At 46.0% G+C, this 17,500-nt stretch overlaps 3 protein-coding genes across 10 annotated transcripts in view; 2 read left to right on the top strand and 1 right to left on the bottom strand.

Moving 5' to 3' along the window:
• The window catches only part of ecd (ecdysoneless homolog (Drosophila)), a 6,584-nt gene extending 5,693 nt beyond the window's left edge, over positions 1-891 (bottom strand). For 2 of the 4 annotated variants that reach the window (XM_076994565.1, XM_076994568.1), the window contains exons 1-3: positions 806-891; positions 437-666; positions 78-283 (exon numbers count right to left, since the gene is read on the bottom strand). In XM_076994565.1, coding sequence (XP_076850680.1) covers positions 78-283; positions 437-641 — 411 coding nt within the window. In that variant the 5' untranslated portion in view covers positions 642-666; positions 806-891. Of the gene's footprint in view, positions 1-77; positions 284-436 lie in introns of all 4 variants that reach the window. The other 2 variants (XM_076994567.1, XM_076994566.1) reach the window with 2 other exon arrangements.
• A 215-nt stretch (positions 892-1,106) lies between these two features.
• On the top strand, positions 1,107-9,306 carry thumpd2 (THUMP domain containing 2). 2 transcript variants are annotated; one of them, XM_076994569.1, is made up of 10 exons: positions 1,107-1,279; positions 2,611-2,743; positions 2,959-3,314; positions 3,456-3,533; positions 4,425-4,477; positions 4,585-4,672; positions 4,940-5,011; positions 5,228-5,342; positions 7,037-7,157; positions 8,243-9,306. In XM_076994569.1, exons 1-10 carry the CDS (start codon positions 1,178-1,180, stop codon positions 8,532-8,534), a joined length of 1,410 nt encoding a protein of 469 aa, XP_076850684.1. In that variant the 5' UTR covers positions 1,107-1,177; the 3' UTR covers positions 8,535-9,306. The 2 variants fall into 2 exon arrangements, with proteins under 2 accessions (XP_076850684.1, XP_076850685.1); XM_076994570.1 differs by lacking the exon at positions 8,243-9,306 and adding an exon at positions 7,971-8,202.
• A 134-nt stretch (positions 9,307-9,440) lies between these two features.
• map4k3b (mitogen-activated protein kinase kinase kinase kinase 3b) overlaps positions 9,441-17,500 on the top strand; it is a 31,355-nt gene continuing 23,295 nt past the window's right edge. For 3 of the 4 annotated variants that reach the window (XM_076994558.1, XM_076994559.1, XM_076994557.1), the window contains exons 1-8: positions 9,441-10,176; positions 12,627-12,684; positions 13,258-13,348; positions 15,925-15,989; positions 16,134-16,189; positions 16,299-16,346; positions 16,582-16,624; positions 16,705-16,777. In XM_076994558.1, the coding sequence (XP_076850673.1) occupies positions 10,081-10,176; positions 12,627-12,684; positions 13,258-13,348; positions 15,925-15,989; positions 16,134-16,189; positions 16,299-16,346; positions 16,582-16,624; positions 16,705-16,777 (530 nt within the window). In that variant the 5' untranslated portion in view covers positions 9,441-10,080. Of the gene's footprint in view, positions 10,177-10,793; positions 12,528-12,626; positions 12,685-13,257; positions 13,349-15,924; positions 15,990-16,133; positions 16,190-16,298; positions 16,347-16,581; positions 16,625-16,704; positions 16,778-17,500 lie in introns of those variants that run through there. The other variant, XM_076994560.1, reaches the window with a different exon arrangement.

The following is a 17,500-nucleotide window of genomic DNA, read 5'->3' as shown; positions in this document are numbered from 1 at the left end:
CAGTAGCTATTAACATGACAGCTTGCTAAATTACACATGCACTATCTATAATCATCATCATCATCTTGAGCTCTGACCCTGTTCTCACTGCTCTCAGGGTCGAGCCATTTTGGTAGATGGTGAGCTGCTTCGATCAGCAGGAACTGTCCGTCGTTGTCCTGGACGGCGGCCGCCAGCTCGCTGAAGGTGTGTGTGAGACGTTTCAGCAGGAAAACAATGAACCACTCGTCCTCCACGTTATCACCAAACGCAGTACGTCCACCCAGATGGGCTGGGACGTCCCCTACAGTTCAACATCACAGCACAAAACATTCACTTCTACTTTACTCACAAAAGCATAAAGTTGTCCTTCTAAAAGAGGAAAAGCTTAGTAAAAACCTTAAAGATGGAGTTTACTCTTACTAAACGCAGAACTGATATCTAGGCAGGTTCGCACCTTTCTCCGGGACGTAGCTCAGATTTAACGGCTGCTTCTGCCAAATGTGCTGAAGCAGAGCAGGAGCGATCTCAGCCAGCACGGCTCCCAGAAGCCGCAGGAGTGACCGCTCGTTCTCTTGGGGATCCAGTGGATCCGGATCCACTAGAAACAGCTGGTAGTGAACCGCGTCCTCGTGCACGAGCGGGCGCGTGACGGGATCCATGATGACGCGGTCGGGTAACCTAGAGCTCAGATGACATGATGTTTAATAAACTCCACTAGCACAACAGAGGAGAGACCAAATTATTCTTAAGCGTTAAGACATGTATTATTATTCTCGAATAAAGTGAACACCACCTGTTAATCACAAATGTGCAGTTTACTTACTGAAGTTACTGACACATTCAGCAGCGCGCACAAACGCACGGATCTACTTCGCCCGCAATGCTTCACGGGAAAATACTTCCTGCTTCCTGTCAAAATAGTAGTCCTCATTAGGCCTTATTATGGGAATTTACAGATAAAAACTGTTTGTAAGAAATAATAATGGTATATCTAGTAAGCAGTTTTATATATATATATAGTTATATATAATGCCGATGTATATTTCAAACTAATTGAAAATCGTTATAAAAACGTGTTCATACTGGCTTTAATTTTGACACCCTAGTCTAACCTGGAAGTCCTATGACGCACATATTGTGTTTGTTTTCTGCCCCTGAAGAGCCCAACGTGTTCTATTGCCCCGGTCCGTGGGTCATGATCGCGCGAGCTCGGTCTGTCCGGTTCTACTGCACCGCCGGCGGCGGAATGGAAACGTTCCTGGCGGATGAAGTGAAGCTGAAACTTGGCGCCACCGAGGTGAGCTGGCCTCACTCGGGCTTCCGTCGACCACACCGCGTTGTTTATTTCTGTGGTGTAATTCGGTCCAGCACTCCACGTGAACGAAATAGTGAGATTTTGCACGCGCAGGTTTTTGCACAATTGCACAACACGATACTGTGTTAAACAATCAGCACCTGCCACGTGCACTGGTGAAACGCAAGACAAGCTCGAAAACAAGCCAAGACAAGCTTTTGGCAGTTGCCTGCGTTGCATGACAGCAGTTTAAACTAGAGACAGAACAAACATTTATCGTGTGGCGAACGAAAGTTGTTGAGCGCGGGGGGGGCGAACGTAAAATGGACACAGATTCAGTGTTATATCGCCGGTGGATGGCGCCAGAGCTAGCGAACTAGTAACGTATTGAATCATATATGTGGATCTGAGGTAAATTGGATATTTTTTTTCGGTGTGAGATATCGGAAGTGTGGCGTGAGAGCGTGTGAAAACGGTCAAATGCGTGTGTCTCACGCTCAATGCGTGAGAGTTGGCAACCCTGCTACCCCGTCACCAACACCCCTAACACCATCACTAACACTACTACCCCATCAACAACACCCCTAACACCAACACTAACACTACTACCCCATCACCAGCACCCCTAACACCATCACCAATACCCCTAACACCATCACTAACACTACTACCCCATCACCAACACCCCTAACACCATCACTAACACTACTACCCCATCACCAACACCCTTAACACCATCACTAACACTACTACCCCATCACCAACACCCCTAACACCATCACTAACACTACGACCCCATCACCAACACCCCTAACACCATCACTAACACTACTACCCCATCACCAATACCCCTAACACCATCACCAATACCCCTAACACCAACACCTCTATTATCTTTATTACCCATGACATCTTTTGTTTATTTTTTAGTATGTCCATTTTTAGTCAGTTGACAGGTAACTTCAGGTAATTCTCCACAGTCACAGAGCCAGGGAGGGTGAGGACCATCTCACGCTTCCTCACACGCTCAGTGAATACTGCTCTCCACCCCTTCTGATGCGTGAGCTCACGGACTCCCGTGATTGGCCAGTGTCATGGTAATTGACAGGGGAGAGAGAGGATGCCACGCCTCCCTCCCTGGAGAGCACGGGTTGCTTTGTTTCCTCAGGTGTCTGTGCGCAGGTGCTGTGGTATCACTAGGAAGTGAACTCACCATCCCACTTATTATCTCTTTAAATCATGTCATCCATTAGCTAAACCTATCCAGTAAATGTTATCTGATAACAAAAAAAAAGATTGTCCCTTCTGTGTGTGTGTGTGTGTCCACTCTACAGGTGGAACACATCCCTGGTAGAGTATTTTTCTGCTGCAGTTTGCATCTACAGGAAGTGATGCGGTTAAAATCTGCGGAGAGACTTTTCCTGCTTTTGAGCAAAGCTCCACCCATTTTTTTACCAAAAAATCCAGGTGTGCAGACAGTATTCCTCAAAGTGGCTTTGATCTAAATAACTTCAAGAACATTTAGAAGGCTGGATTCAGAAGGTGGTGTTTTAGAAGGTGGTGATTCAGAAGGTGGTGATTCAGAAGGTGGTGATTCAGAAGGTGGTGTTTTAGAAGGTGGTGTTTTAGAAGGTGGTGTTTGCATTGAGACGGTCACAATGCCCTTTCCTTTCTTCCACTAGGAAAAGCATCCAGAGTGATACAGCAAAGCATTATTGGAAGTCCAGATGTGTGGAGCCACGCCCTCTTCACATGGACCTTACTGCAGATGGAGCTCAGCAGCTCCCAGGGGCGGGGTCATAAGAGGAAGAGGGGTGTGGATGAAGAGGAGAGTGGGAGAGAAGAGTGTGTGGAGGGCGGAGTCTCCTGCAGTGTGGGTGTGGTTCACACGCACACACACTCAGGAACACCTGAAGGGCCAGACCACACACCACCTCACACACACGAGGAAAGTGGAGGTCTCACCACTCAGGTGGTTCCCACATTCCGTGTTAGCTGCCGCTGCAGTGGTGCAGTCACTCGCTGCTATAACTCTCAGGTGTGTGTGTGTGTGTGTGTGTGTGTGTGTGTGTGTGTGTGTGTGTGTGTGTGTGTGTGTGTCACTAAGCAGGTATTTGTGCATTTTGTATGTTCTAACCCTTTTAAATCACCTTTTCCATATTGTGTGGCTGTATCACAGAACTTGAGTCGTATCATTGGCGTAGCCATCACCCGAGAGCTGGGATGGAAGGCTGACCTTAGAGAGCCGACTCTTGAGGTACACACACACACACACACACACACACACACACACACACACACACACACACATACCTACTTAGCCAAGAGGGTAAAGTTCAAATAGTACCTGGCACCTGTTACAAACATAAACAAGTGCTCGGGTTAGGGTTAGAAAAATTTGAAAAAATAAAAATTTGAATATCAAGAAAAAGTTGATTTATTTCAGTAATTCCTTTCAAAAAGTGAAACTTGTATATTATACTCATTTATTACACACAGACTGATATATTGCAAGTATTTTTTCCTTTTAATTTGATGATTATAACTGACAAATAATGAAAATTCAGTATCAGAAAATTAGAATATTATTTAATACTTATTGTTAGAATACAAGTATTTTTAGAAATACTGGCCACCTGAAAAGTATGAACATAAAGTATTAGCATGTACAGAACTCAGTATTCGGGCTCCTTTACCTGAAGTACTCCATCAGTCTGTGGTACTGCTCAGGTGTTCTGAGAGTCCAGGTTGCTCTGATAGTGGCCTTCAGCTCTTCTGCATCGTTGGGTCTGACGTACTGTATCTTCCTCTTTCTGTGTGGTAGACAAAAGAGATAACAGCACCCTGGACAGGGTTGGGAAACCAAACCCATTCAAACATGTGGGGGAGATTCACAATCATCAAATTAAATAATATAAATATATCGGTCTGTGTGTAATGAATATGTATAATATGCAAGTTTGAATAGAATTACTGAAATAAATCAGTTTTTTCATGGTATTCTCATTTTATGACCAGCACCTGTACATGCTCAAAAACCTCTCAAAACATCCTTAGGAAAACATTTTCCTGCAGTCGCAGTGTGTTGTGTGTGTGTGTGAGTCTATGTGAGATGAATAATCTTTGATTGCATCTCCTTACACACCAGGTAAATGTGTATTTGAGTGATGACCACTCTGTGATAGGAATCCCTATCATAAGGTACAACTCTCATCTCCCCTGAAAACAGGCCAATATTTACATGTATCAGTTCAAGGAGCTTACGGTGTGTGTGTGTGTGTGTGTGTGTGTGTGTGTGTGTGACCTAGGCGTCCTCTTGCTAGTCGCAGTTATATGAAACACACCGGTCTGAGATCCACTGTTGCCTGGGCAATGACGTCTCTCTGTCCTGTGAAGGTAAACTCCTGAGTCCTGTAAACCATTAACTACTAACATTGCAGAGTGTTAGCAGAGGTGTGTTAATAGGTGTGTGTTAACTGATGCATGTAATCGGATATATGTTTGTAGATGTGGGTATATTGTGTGTAAACAGATGTGTATGTGTTAATACAGGCTTAAAGGTTGTATCTCTCCATTATTTTGTCACATCTCTCTTTCTCTCTGTCTTTCTCTCTCACCCTTTCTTTTTCCAATTTTCTATGTGTACCTCTCTCTATCTTGCAGGAGGCCTCTGTGATTTTAGACCCCATGTGTGGAGTTGGCACCATATTACTGGAGGCAGCCCAGGAATGTCCGGTCTGTATTTACACACACACACACACACACACACACACACACACACACACACACACACACACACGTGCATACACATACAACATTTTAATGAACTCGTACTAGTAGACAGCACTGACATCATTCTAATCTTAAATATATTCAATATGTTAATATTAAAACTGTGTGTGTGTGTGTGTGTGTGTGTGTGTGTGTGTGTGTGTGTGTGTGTGTGTGTAGGATTGTGTGTTTATAGGCATGGACACAGAGGAGGGTCAGCTGCAGAAAGCTGCAGAGAATGTGGATGCTGCGGGTCAGAAGGGCAGAATCCTACTGGTCCAGTCCTCCTGCATGGGTCCGTCCTACTCCCCCCCCTTTATCCCTCTCTCTCTCTCTTCCTCTCTCTCTCTCTTTCTCAGTAGGGAAATTTACATTTAGCTGCCTCTGCACTAACTGTCAAATTCCCCTGAGTCTAGTAGTGAAACAATAGAATTGTGAAAGACAATATGCAGTTTAATCATCAAAATTAACATGAAGGAATCTGAGTGAAGGTGAAGGCGAATGATCTCCTGCCTCCCTGCAGTCTCCTTCTGTTACACCAGCACCCCTCCGTCACTCTGCAGTCTCCTTCTGTTACACCAGCACCCCTCCGTCACTCTGCAGTCTCCTCCTCCTTTTACTGTTATGTCACAATAACACCAGCACCCCTCCGTCACTCTGCAGTCTCCTCCTCCTTTTACTGTGATGTCACAATAACACCAGCACCTCTCTGTCACTCTGCAGTCTCCTCCTCCTGTTATTGTGATGTCACAATAACACCAGCACCCCTCTGTCACCCTACAGTCTCCTCCTCCTTTTACTGTGATGTCACAATAACACCAGCACCTCTCTGTCACTCTGCAGTCTCCTCCTCCTTTTACTGTGATGTCACAATAACACCAGCACCCCTCTGTCACTCTGCAGTCTCCTCCTCCTTTTACTGTGATGTCACAATAACACCAGCACCCCTCTGTCACCCTACAGTCTCCTCCTCCTGTTACTGTGATGTCACAATAACACCAGCACCCCTCTGTCACCCTACAGTCTCCTCCTCCTGTTACTGTGATGTCACAATAACACCAGCACCCCTCTGTCACCCTACAGTCTCCTCCTCCTGTTACTGTGATGTCACAATAACACCAGCACCCCTCTGTCACTCTACAGTCTCCTCCTCCTGTTTCTGTGATGTCACAATAACACCAGCACCCCTCTGTCACCCTACAGTCTCCTCCTCCTGTTATTGTGATGTCACAATAACACCAGCACCCCTCTGTCACCCTACAGTCTCCTCCTCCTTTTACTGTGATGTCACAATAACACCAGCACCTCTCTGTCACTCTGCAGTCTCCTCCTCCTTTTACTGTGATGTCACAATAACACCAGCACCCCTCTGTCACTCTGCAGTCTCCTCCTCCTTTTACTGTGATGTCACAATAACACCAGCACCCCTCCGTCACTCTGCAGTCTCCTCCTCCTTTTACTGTGATGTCACAATAACACCAGCACCTCTCTGTCACTCTGCAGTCTCCTCCTCCTTTTACTGTGATGTCACAATAACACCAGCACCCCTCTGTCACTCTGCAGTCTCCTCCTCCTTTTACTGTGATGTCACAATAACACCAGCACCCCTCTGTCACCCTACAGTCTCCTCCTCCTGTTACTGTGATGTCACAATAACACCAGCACCCCTCTGTCACCCTACAGTCTCCTCCTCCTGTTACTGTGATGTCACAATAACACCAGCACCCCTCTGTCACCCTACAGTCTCCTCCTCCTGTTACTGTGATGTCACAATAACACCAGCACCCCTCTGTCACTCTACAGTCTCCTCCTCCTGTTTCTGTGATGTCACAATAACACCAGCACCCCTCTGTCACCCTACAGTCTCCTCCTCCTGTTATTGTGATGTCACAATAACACCAGCACCCCTCTGTCACCCTACAGTCTCCTCCTCCTTTTACTGTGATGTCACAATAACACCAGCAGTCCTCTGTCCCTTTCTGACTCTAGCGATTCCTTTACCGACGGCTTCCGTTGACGTGGTGCTGTGTGATGTTCCATTTGGAAGGAAGTTCTCCTGCAGCATGGACATGCCCACTGCCCTGCCCCAGATCCTGGCTGAGATGGAGAGGTAAATTAGATGCTCATTTTCATGGTCAGACATCAGATTCCCCTAGAATAATCAGTATATCAACATGTGCATATCAGAATATCAATTCGTCCATGTCAGTATTTCAGTACATTCATGTCAGTATATCAGTACATTCTTGTCAGTATATGAGTCAAACACACATTCATATCAGTACATTAGCCACTCTCTCACTCAACCACATTATATACTCTATATCAGTATATTCATGTCAGTACACACACACATGTAGGTATATCAGTTTTACACACACACACACACACACACACCAGTATAGCAGTGGATCAGCAGGCAGACTGAGCACCACACCAGTTTGCATTTCCACTTTTACTCCATTGGAACAGACAGGTCAGTGGTGCTATACTGGAGGTATGTAGACAGGTCTGTGGATGTGCTATACTGGAGATATTTAAACAGGTCAGTGGTTGTGCTATGCAGGAGGTATGTAGACAGGTCTGTGGTTGTGCTATGCAGGAGGTATGTAGACAGGTCAGTCAGTGGTTGTGCTATATAGTAGGTGTGTAAACAGGTCATTGGTTGTGCTTTACTGGAGGTATGTAGACAGGTCAGTGGTTGTGCTATATAGTAGGCGTGTAAACAGGTCAGTGGTTGTGCTTTACTGGAGGTATGTAGACAGGTCAGTGATTGTGCAATGCAGGATGTATGTAGACAGGCCAGTGGTTGTGCTATATATTAGGTCTGTAGACAGATTTAAACAGCACAGTCTGATTTATTTAAAGGAGTTCTCCCAGCACCTCTTAGCCTGACCTCTGACCTCTGTGAACTGTATCTTAGAGGAGAGCCTGATCCTCTGATGATGACCCTTTGGAAGCAGACGTGTAGTTGATTAGGGTTGAGGTGCTGATGCTGTACGTATAGAGTGACCATCAATCCCAAAGTCCTGGGTCCGGTTTCCAGGGAAACACACACTGTCATACTGATAAACATGTCAGACTGGGTAAGACACATTTGTCTCTGTATGGGTTTGTGTGTCCAAGATCCTGCCAGGCATGTACAGTATGTGTCAGATGCCCTGATGCTGTGTTTAAATGTGTTTGATCCTGCAGAGTTCTGCGTGAGGGGGGATTTCTCATCCTTCTCTTAAGTCTGCAGCTTTCTGCTAAGATGAGGAAGCTCCTCAAATCAAACACACTTGCGCATTCACAGGCCCCTGAGCAGGACAAGGAAAAGGCGCAGATTCCAGGGACACAATGCACTGAACCCCCTGAACACAGCTGGAGGACAGAGCTGACAGACCTGCCATTTCTCAGTTCACTGAGTCTACAGAACACACACAAAGTGAACCTGGGCAGCACTGATGCAGTCATACACACTTACACCAAGATACACACACACTGATACACACCAAGATACACACACTCACACACTGATACACACACCAAGATACACACACTCACACACTGATACACACACCAAGATACAAACACTTACACACTGATACACATACCAAGATACACATACTCACACACTGATACACACCAAGATACACACACTCACACACTGATACACACACCAAGATACAAACACTTACACACTGATACACATACCAAGATACACACACTCACACACTGATACACACACCAAGATACAAACACTTACACACTGATACACATACCAAGATACACATACTCACACACTGATACACACACCAAGATACACACACACACTGATACACACACCAAGATACAAACACTTACACACTGATACACATACCAAGATATACATACTCACACACTGATACACACACCAAGATACACACACTTACACACTGATACACACACCAAGATACACACACTTACACACTGATACACACACTGATGCACACCTACACCAACATACACACACTCGTACACTAATACACACACACTCATACACTGATACACACTCTCATACACCGATACACACACACAAACACCAGATATACACACACCAGGATGCACATATGCTGAAACTCACACACCAAGATACATACAGAGATTCTGAAACACATACGTGCTGAAACAGACACATCAGGATACACACACTCACCAAGATACACACACACACATCCCAAGTCCAAAGGCTGGAGGCCTGAATATTAACTGAATAAATATATTACTGTCATGTTTCAGGGATTGTACATGAGAAAACTGTTGTTACAATGATGAATTGCATAATGTGCTTGTGTTCATGAAATAAGGTTATAGTTATTATTAGCAGTAGAGGTAGCTGTATTTACAAATAGGCCCGTGGGTCTAGATTACTTGCTAATAACTAATCCACTAATGCTTTATACATTACTGGTGTGTGTGTGTGTTGGAGGGGTGCGTTGATGTAACTGCTACAACAACATTCTTCACGTTACTACTCACTGGTTTGCTTAGTTCGCTTAAATCAATTATTGCCTCGTGTATGAGTCAGCTGAACGAAACTGGCGTAACACGCACGCTCGTGTTCAGGCGGGGTGCGCTAATATTTGCATATACAAGAACCTTTAAAGACATGCTTAAAAAACTGCACGTCAGATGTTGGTCTTAAGACAGTAATTCGATCATTAAGTTTCTTTTGCAAAGTACAGTAACAACAAGACGAACATTATAACGTCTTACTCAATGTTTAGATATTTGTAGACGAGTCGGGGTTGTGCAGCAGGACTGCTCGGGTTAGTGGGCACACTGGTGGCCCCTGGGGGCCGGCCCGGGCTGCGCGTGCTCGTGCGCGCGGTGCTACCGGCGCGTGCTCGCGCAGCGGCCGTGTCGTTCCGCGCAGGCGCAGTGAAGCAGCGGAAGCCATGTTGAAGTTCAGTGGGACTAGATGTGTCCGCGCGCGTCTCCTCTCGCCCTCCTTCCGCTGTTAGCGTCGCGGTTTTGAGAACACACCGGGGGGCGACGGCGGCGACCGCACAATGAACTCGAGTTTGGATCTTTCTCGACGGAACCCGCAGGAGGATTTCGAGCTGATCCAGCGGATCGGCAGCGGGACGTACGGAGACGTGTACAAGGTAGAGGACGAAACACAACGCGGCGCGACGCGCGTTCACGTCCGCGACGCGTTTAAACGCCCCGACTGGGCGGCGCGATGCGCGCTCGTGTTGGTGTCTTCTGTCCCGTGGATCCGTGTCGGGGCGACCGACGTTACGGGTTCGGCCGAGATGGTAAACAACAGGACGGTGTGTCCCGGTGCGGGTGACGTAGGAGACGTCTGACAGCGCGAGACGCTCCTCGAGCGCGCTGCGTGTGCGCGTGCGGACCGTCCCGCGGGGCTCTCTGCGCGTGCAGCTCCATAACAAACCCCCCCTCCTTGGTTGGTGTGGAGAGAGGGAGAGGGTGTGTGGAGAGAGGGAGAGGGATGTGGAGAGAGGGAGAGGGTGTGTGGAGAGAGGGATGTGGAGAGAGGGAGAGGGTGTGTGGAGAGAGGGATGTGGAGAGAGGGAGAGGGTGTGTGGAGAGAGGGATGTGGAGAGAGGGAGAGGGTGTGTGGAGAGAGGGATGTGGAGAGAGGGAGAGGGTGTGTGGAGAGAGAGAGAGGGATGTGGAGAGAGGGAGAGGGTGTGTGGAGAGAGGGATGTGGAGAGAGGGAGAGGGTGTGTGGAGAGAGGGTGTGTGGAGAGAGGGATGTGGAGAGAGGGGACAGATCACGCTGTGATTTAGGGGTAGTCGTGCGCGTGCACGTTAGCAAAGATAGTAGGAAAACCAGCTTAACTTCCATCCAAATCCTGATTTTCTGGAATACTGAATGTGTGTCACTTCCTTTGCCTTTGCGAGGGGGGTCAGGGGGGCGGTTGAGGATGCAAGTGTGTGTGTGTGTGTGTGTGTGTGAGTGAGTGTCTGCACGTGTGTGCATATGCACGTGTGTGTTTGCGTGTGTGTACATGTGTTTGCAAAGTTGGAGGCTCCATTCATCCTGTTTGTTCCTAATTGTTCCCACTTCCTGAAGTTTTGTGGTTAGTTGAAATGTGTGTGTGTGTGTGTGTGTGTGTGTGTGTGTGTGTGTACTAGTGTTTGCTTTGCCATCTGCTTCAGTAGTTCACAACTTGTGAGATTATGCTGGCAAACACAAGCAAACTTGGCGTTCTCTAAGTGTAGTCTTCACGACTGGTCCAGGGAGGGCTGAGGGTGAATCGGTGATTAACTGTGTTGAGAAGGTTAGGGTTAGATCCAGCTGAGGGTGTATCACTACTGTGTTGAGAAGGTTAGGGTTAGATCCTGCTTTTGTGGAGTAGCCCTGTGTGTTATTCGGGTATGGTGGTAAGATGGTGTTTGTGTGTGGATGGTGTTTGGTGTCACTGCAGTGAGAAGCATGTCTCCATCAGTCATGGTGAATAGGGTGCTCTGGTTATGATGATGGTATCAAGTCCTCCCTACTGAACACATGAGCAGGAACCTGCTGGCTCTGCAGGAACCACCTGAGATGTTTCATCACAGCACTGCTAGGCATTCTGGGATGGGATAGGTTGAAAGAATCAAGGCTGAGAATGAGAGACTATGTGATTGGGAGCCGGACTGGTCTGCTATGGTTCATAAACAAAAGCAGAGAAATGTCTCAGCAGTGGTGTGTGTGTGTGTGTGAGAAACAGACAGGGTGGGAGGAGAAGAGTTTGTGTACAGTAGAACCTGAACGGAGGTGTTCATGCATGCACATGTGTGCATAGTTCTTGTATATGATTTTGATCAGCAGCCTCTTGGTGTTCTTGATGTGTGTGTGTGTGTGTGTGTGTGTGTGTGTGTGTGTGTGTGTGTGTGTGTGTGTGTGTGTGTGTGTGTGTGTCAGTGAGGGTAAATGTAAGACATATTGAACAACTTGCAAAATAAAGTATTAAAAAACCTGAGTCACATGACCATGCAAAACTCTCTTTGGTGAAAACACACAGAACATCAGAGGAAATCTATCACTCTGTCACTCTTTCTCTCTTGTGGAATGACATCATCAAATCTGCTGTTCTGTTAGACAGATGTCTCTCAGTAAAGCCCTACAGAGGATGCCTCTGTGCACTCTGTGTGCGAGTGTGAGTGAATGACAGACACAGAAAAGGAATCTCCAGTGTATTTCTGCACAATATACCAAAATATGAATCCACTGGAACTCAGTGTCCATTAGTGAGCACAAAGAGAGAGAGACAGGCCCGTGGAGGGAGACAGGTGAGGCGTACCCCCTGGTACTGGTGTCTATCTCCAGCCACAGGTGTGCGAACTGGCACCACAGCTCAGCACTAATCTGCATGCACGTGTGCTCAGGTGTGCTGGTGCTCAGGTGTGCTGGTGCTCAGGTGTGCTGGTGCTCACTCCTCTACTCCTGGAGTTTACCTGGCCCAGCAGGTCTAGCCAGGTGTGAAGTCATGTGTTCAGCTCCCAGGTGCACACACACCTTCACGCTGAATATTGTGGTGTAGACTACCTGTTCAGCAGATCTTCCTAATGGGTCTGTTGTTACTTCGTCCTCCTGTTTTCTCAGGCTCGTAATGTCAGCACGGGAGAGCTGGCCGCCATTAAAGTCATCAAGCTGGAACCAGGTGAGTGTGTCCCAGAGCCCACACGGTCCTTCTGTGCGACCCGGCCTGCTTGACCCCCCCCACGCTGAGCACATGCACGCAGGTGAAATATTTAACCTAAGTGCATGTGCACATTAGCAATGTGGGAATGTTCCCAGACAGTCAGTTAAGTGTGTGTATCTGCGAGTAATGGTGTGTGTGTGTGTGTGTGTGTGTATCTGCGAGTAATGGTGTGTGTGTGTGTGTTCAGTGATTTAAGGGCCATTAGAGTCACTAACACTAATCAGGCTAGTTCTCTTTCTCTCTCGGTACCTCCCTGTTCTTTCCGTTGGATGCTGTACAGTTTCTGCATGTGTTCACATGTGCACACGTTTGTGAACTTAAACTAGTGCACCGGATGTCCAAACATGATAGGAAGGTGTGGGTGGGTGTGTGGGTGTGGGTGTGTGGATGTGTGTGTGGGTGGGTGGGTGTGAGTGAGTGAGTGAGTACAGGTATGTATGTGTATGCCTGTCTATTACGTGACTTCTGAGATATTCCTTAACTCTACAGTGCATTCAATGATAGCATTTTGATTGATTGATTGATTTGCAGGGGAAGACTTTGCCGTGGTGCAGCAGGAGATTGTTATGATGAAAGACTGTAAACACTCCAACATCGTGGCTTACTTCGGCAGCTACCTGAGGTGGTATACACACACACACACACACACACACACACACAAGGCAAAAGTGGCAGTGTGTGTGTGTGTACAAGTGCAAGCTAACAATGCAGTGTGTGGCAATCCAAACACATTGAGAATGTGCGCGTTAATGTAGAGGTGGACGTGTTAATGTAGATGGTGTTATGTTAATGTAGATGGTGTTATGTTAATGTAGAGGTGGACGTGTTAATGTAGATGGTGTTATGTTAAGGTAGATGGTGTTATGTTAATGTAGAGGTGGACGTGTTAATGTAGATGGTGTTATGTTAATGTAGATGGTGTTATGTTAATGTAGAGGTGGGTGAGTTAAGACTGGAATCTTCCTCAGCCAGGGTTAGGGTTATCAGATGTGTGATCACCATTCAGGGCTTTATTGACTGTAGCATTAAAATGACCCCTTACTGGAACTAAGGGCCCAGACCCTCAAATCCAGCCACAGGCAGTTAGTCCTCCTCCTCCTGTATGGGTGGTGTTCTGTTAGTCCTCCTCCTGTATGGGTGGTGTTCTGTTAGTCCTTCTCCTGTATGGGTGGTGTTCTGTTAGTCCTCCTCCTGTATGGGTGGTGTCCTGTTAGCACTCCTCCTCCAGTATGGGTAGTGTCCTGTTAGCACTCCTCCTCCTGTATGGGTGGTGTCCTGTTAGCACTCCTCCTCCTGTATGGGTGGTGTCCTGTTAGCACTCCTCCTCCTGTATGGGTGGTGTCCTGTTAGCACTCCTCCTCCTGTATGGGTGGTGTCCTGTTAGCACTCCTCCTCCTGTATGGGTGGTGTCCTGTTAGCACTCCTCCTCCTGTATGGGTGGTGTTCTGTTAGTCCTCCTCCTGTATGGGTGGTGTCCTGTTAGTCCTCCTCCTGTATGGGTGGTGTCCTGTTAGTCCTTCTCCTGTATGGGTGGTGTCCTGTTAACTCTGAGGTTATAGTTAACGTGGTGTTTGACACTGTGGCCTTATGATGTGTGTGTGCTGAGTGATAATACACACTGAGTGATGATACACACTAGAGGTGTCTTCAACTAAGGATTTTCATAGTCGAATATGATTCGTCAGATTTTCCCTTTAGTCGACTAATAGTTGAATCGGGTTTTTTAAAATTTAGAGCTCCTTAAACGGGATCCCGTTCTTATTCAGGACTTTTTTCCACTTCAAAGTAAAAACCTAAAACACTCAGATAAATGAATAAACATGGCAGGTTGGCTTTATTCAGCTTTTATTTATTTACTTATTTATTTTTTTATGAAACGTTAGAGAACATTAACCGTCAGTGTGCAGTGCGCATATCGAACTGTCAGACAGGCACTGTGCAAAATATCACAAATATTGTAAATAAAATATGCCTGCCTGAAAATATTTTTAAAAATTGCCAGACAACAGCAAAAAAATTATAAGTAAAGGTTCAAGTAACAGGGTTTAAAAGCAAACAACAACAAAAAATGTTTATAGGCCTACTTGACGAGACGACACAACACGACCGAAACGACAAACGGCTGAACTGTTTTTTTTTTCGCCTTACCCGTTTTAAATGGTATGCCATGTTGGTTGTTGTCGTGTGAAATGTAAGACATTGATGACATAACTTGCACTTTACTTTGTTTGATTCATCTTTATCTTTTTCAAAATACTCCCACACTTTTGAAGTTTTTTAGTAGCCATTATAATCTCGGCAGATGCAGCGTATTGTGTAGCGTGTTCAGCTCCGCTCGTTTGGATTGTGCAACTGCAGTATGGCGTCAAAATAGGACCTAATGATTGAGAATCAAAAAACAGAATCCATAACCAAGAAATTACGTTTTGTAATTGAGAAAACTGCCGTTAATATTGAGAGTTAAAAAAGCTGGTTTGTAAACAGAATATTTATGTTTTCAATAGTCTATTTTAAGTTTAATATTCTTGAAGAATCCGTTTTCGTTTTTGTTGCGCCTTTTCTCGTTCGCGCTTCTCTCGGTCTCGCTCTCGCCTCCAGAAGTTTCTCGCTTTTGACTTTTGGACCTGTTTTTACGGGTGGGCGGGATTTACACAGTCATTGGCTGATGGAGTTAAGCCCCGCCCACCCATGCCATTCTACCTACACACACACACACGATTACAATATACAACAGGATAGTCGTAACTCCACAACAATCTACTTCAGTCTATCTACTGTGGGTTACTAAAATAGATAATCGTTAAAAATAGCTGATATGAGAAAACATAAACACACATCTTGCCTGTGTTTGCCGGTGTTGTGCCGAATTCCGACTCCCCTCGCGTGCACGCGCATTAAGACGCTTCAGACGAAAATCGCCATTTCCGTTGTTTCTATGCACAAATAAGGACTAATTGTTAATGATCTACCACAGGAAACAATGCAGCATTATCTATATCCAAATAAAAACACTGATTCACGGGTGTTAAATTATATTATATTCGTGCATCACTAGCTGGAGAAAAACCTCAGAAGTGACTTTGCAGTGCAGCACGTGAGGCAGAATGTGTGATTTTAGTTCATGAGCTGGTTTCTGATTGGCTGATTGCTGTGTTCAGTTTGTGTTTTGATTGGCTCTCTTTTGCATTGCCGTTACAGGAGGGATAAGTTATGGATCTGCATGGAATATTGTGGAGGTGGCTCATTACAGGACATTTACCATGGTAACAGTTGCTGTGGCAAACAATTGTAGAATTTCCTAATTTGTCTTCACCTAAAGTGCGTATTCAAATGCATATTTACATATTTAAATACATATTTACATATTTAGTGTTCTTTTTCCTTTGTTTTTTTCTTGTTTTTCACAGTTACAGGACCTTTGTTGGAATCACAAATTGCATATGTCTCACGGGAGACGCTACAGGTAGACACACACACACACACACACACACACACACACACACACACACACACACACACACACAGAGTGAGTGGTAATGAAGGTTCCTCATATTTCTATCTGTGTTCTTCAGGGCTTGTTCTACCTCCACAACCAGGGCAAGATGCACAGAGACATCAAGGTGGGGCTCAGAACGTGTGTGTGTGTGTGTGTGGGTGTGTGTGCATGCGTGCCTGCGTGTTCTCATCTGTGCTTGTCTGTGTTCTCACCTGTGCTTGTGTTTGTTGTCACATGTGTTTGTGTGTGTGGTCACCTGTGCTTGTGTGTGTGTGTGTGTGTGTGTGTGTGTGTGTGTGTGTGTGTGTGTGTGTGTGTTGTCACCTGTACTTGTGTGTGTGTGTGTGTTTGTTCTACAGGGAGCCAACATCCTGCTCACAGACAACGGCTACGTGAAGCTAGGTAAGTCCAGCTGCCACCAAACACCGTGAACTGCTGAACCAGTTTGTGTTTGTGCATTCATTCATTCCCCCCGTTTGTAGCGGACTTTGGGGTCTCTGCTCAGATATCAGCCACTCTCGCGAAGAGGAAGTCCTTCATTGGAACTCCATACTGGTAAAGTCATGCTGTGGTCCGACTGTAGTCTGATTGAGTGTGGCTGTAGTGCAGCTGTAGTCTGACTGTAGTGCAGCTGTAGTCTGATTGTAGTGGGGGTTGTAATCTGGTTGTAGTGTGACTGTAGTGGGGTTGTAGTCTGGTTGTAGTGTGACTGTAGTGGGGTTGTAGTCTGGTTGTAGTGACTGTAGTGGGGGTTAGAGCTGAAACGATTCTTCGAGTAACTCGAGTAATTCGATTACAAAAAATACTCGAGGCAAATTCTTTGCCTCGAAGCTTCGTTTAATTTATGTCACCATCTATTTTAAATGTTCCTACTGTCGTATCAATCCCGCTTTATACTACTGTGCAGCTCCGGTATCATTGTTTTACACAGACTGTTATAACTGACGCACAGGTTTAAGGCGGCGTGATTTGTTTTGATGAAAATGGCGGAAAATGAAGATAGCGGTATCCGTAAAAGGGCAAAAATGTCAAAAGTGTGGGACCATTTTTCGCTGCGCAAGGTGGACAACTGCAGTGTGCAGTGTATTTACTGCAGTGTATTTAAGTACTTCCTCAATACTTCAGCACCTAAACCGAAAGCATCCGCACGTGAACTGCACTTCTCCAAGCGGTTTAGGAGCCTCTACAAGTTATGTTCAACTGATATAAAGACTAGCGCTTGTAATGTACAGTAGTTATAATTATTTATAGCACGTGTTATGAGTCGATAGTGACTAG

The sequence above is a fragment of the Brachyhypopomus gauderio genome, unplaced genomic scaffold, assembly GCF_052324685.1.
Source record: "Brachyhypopomus gauderio isolate BG-103 unplaced genomic scaffold, BGAUD_0.2 sc151, whole genome shotgun sequence".
NCBI lineage: Eukaryota > Metazoa > Chordata > Actinopteri > Gymnotiformes > Hypopomidae > Brachyhypopomus > Brachyhypopomus gauderio.
The sequence above is the reverse complement of the archived record's forward strand: the minus strand, read 5'-3'. Positions and strand labels throughout refer to the sequence as shown.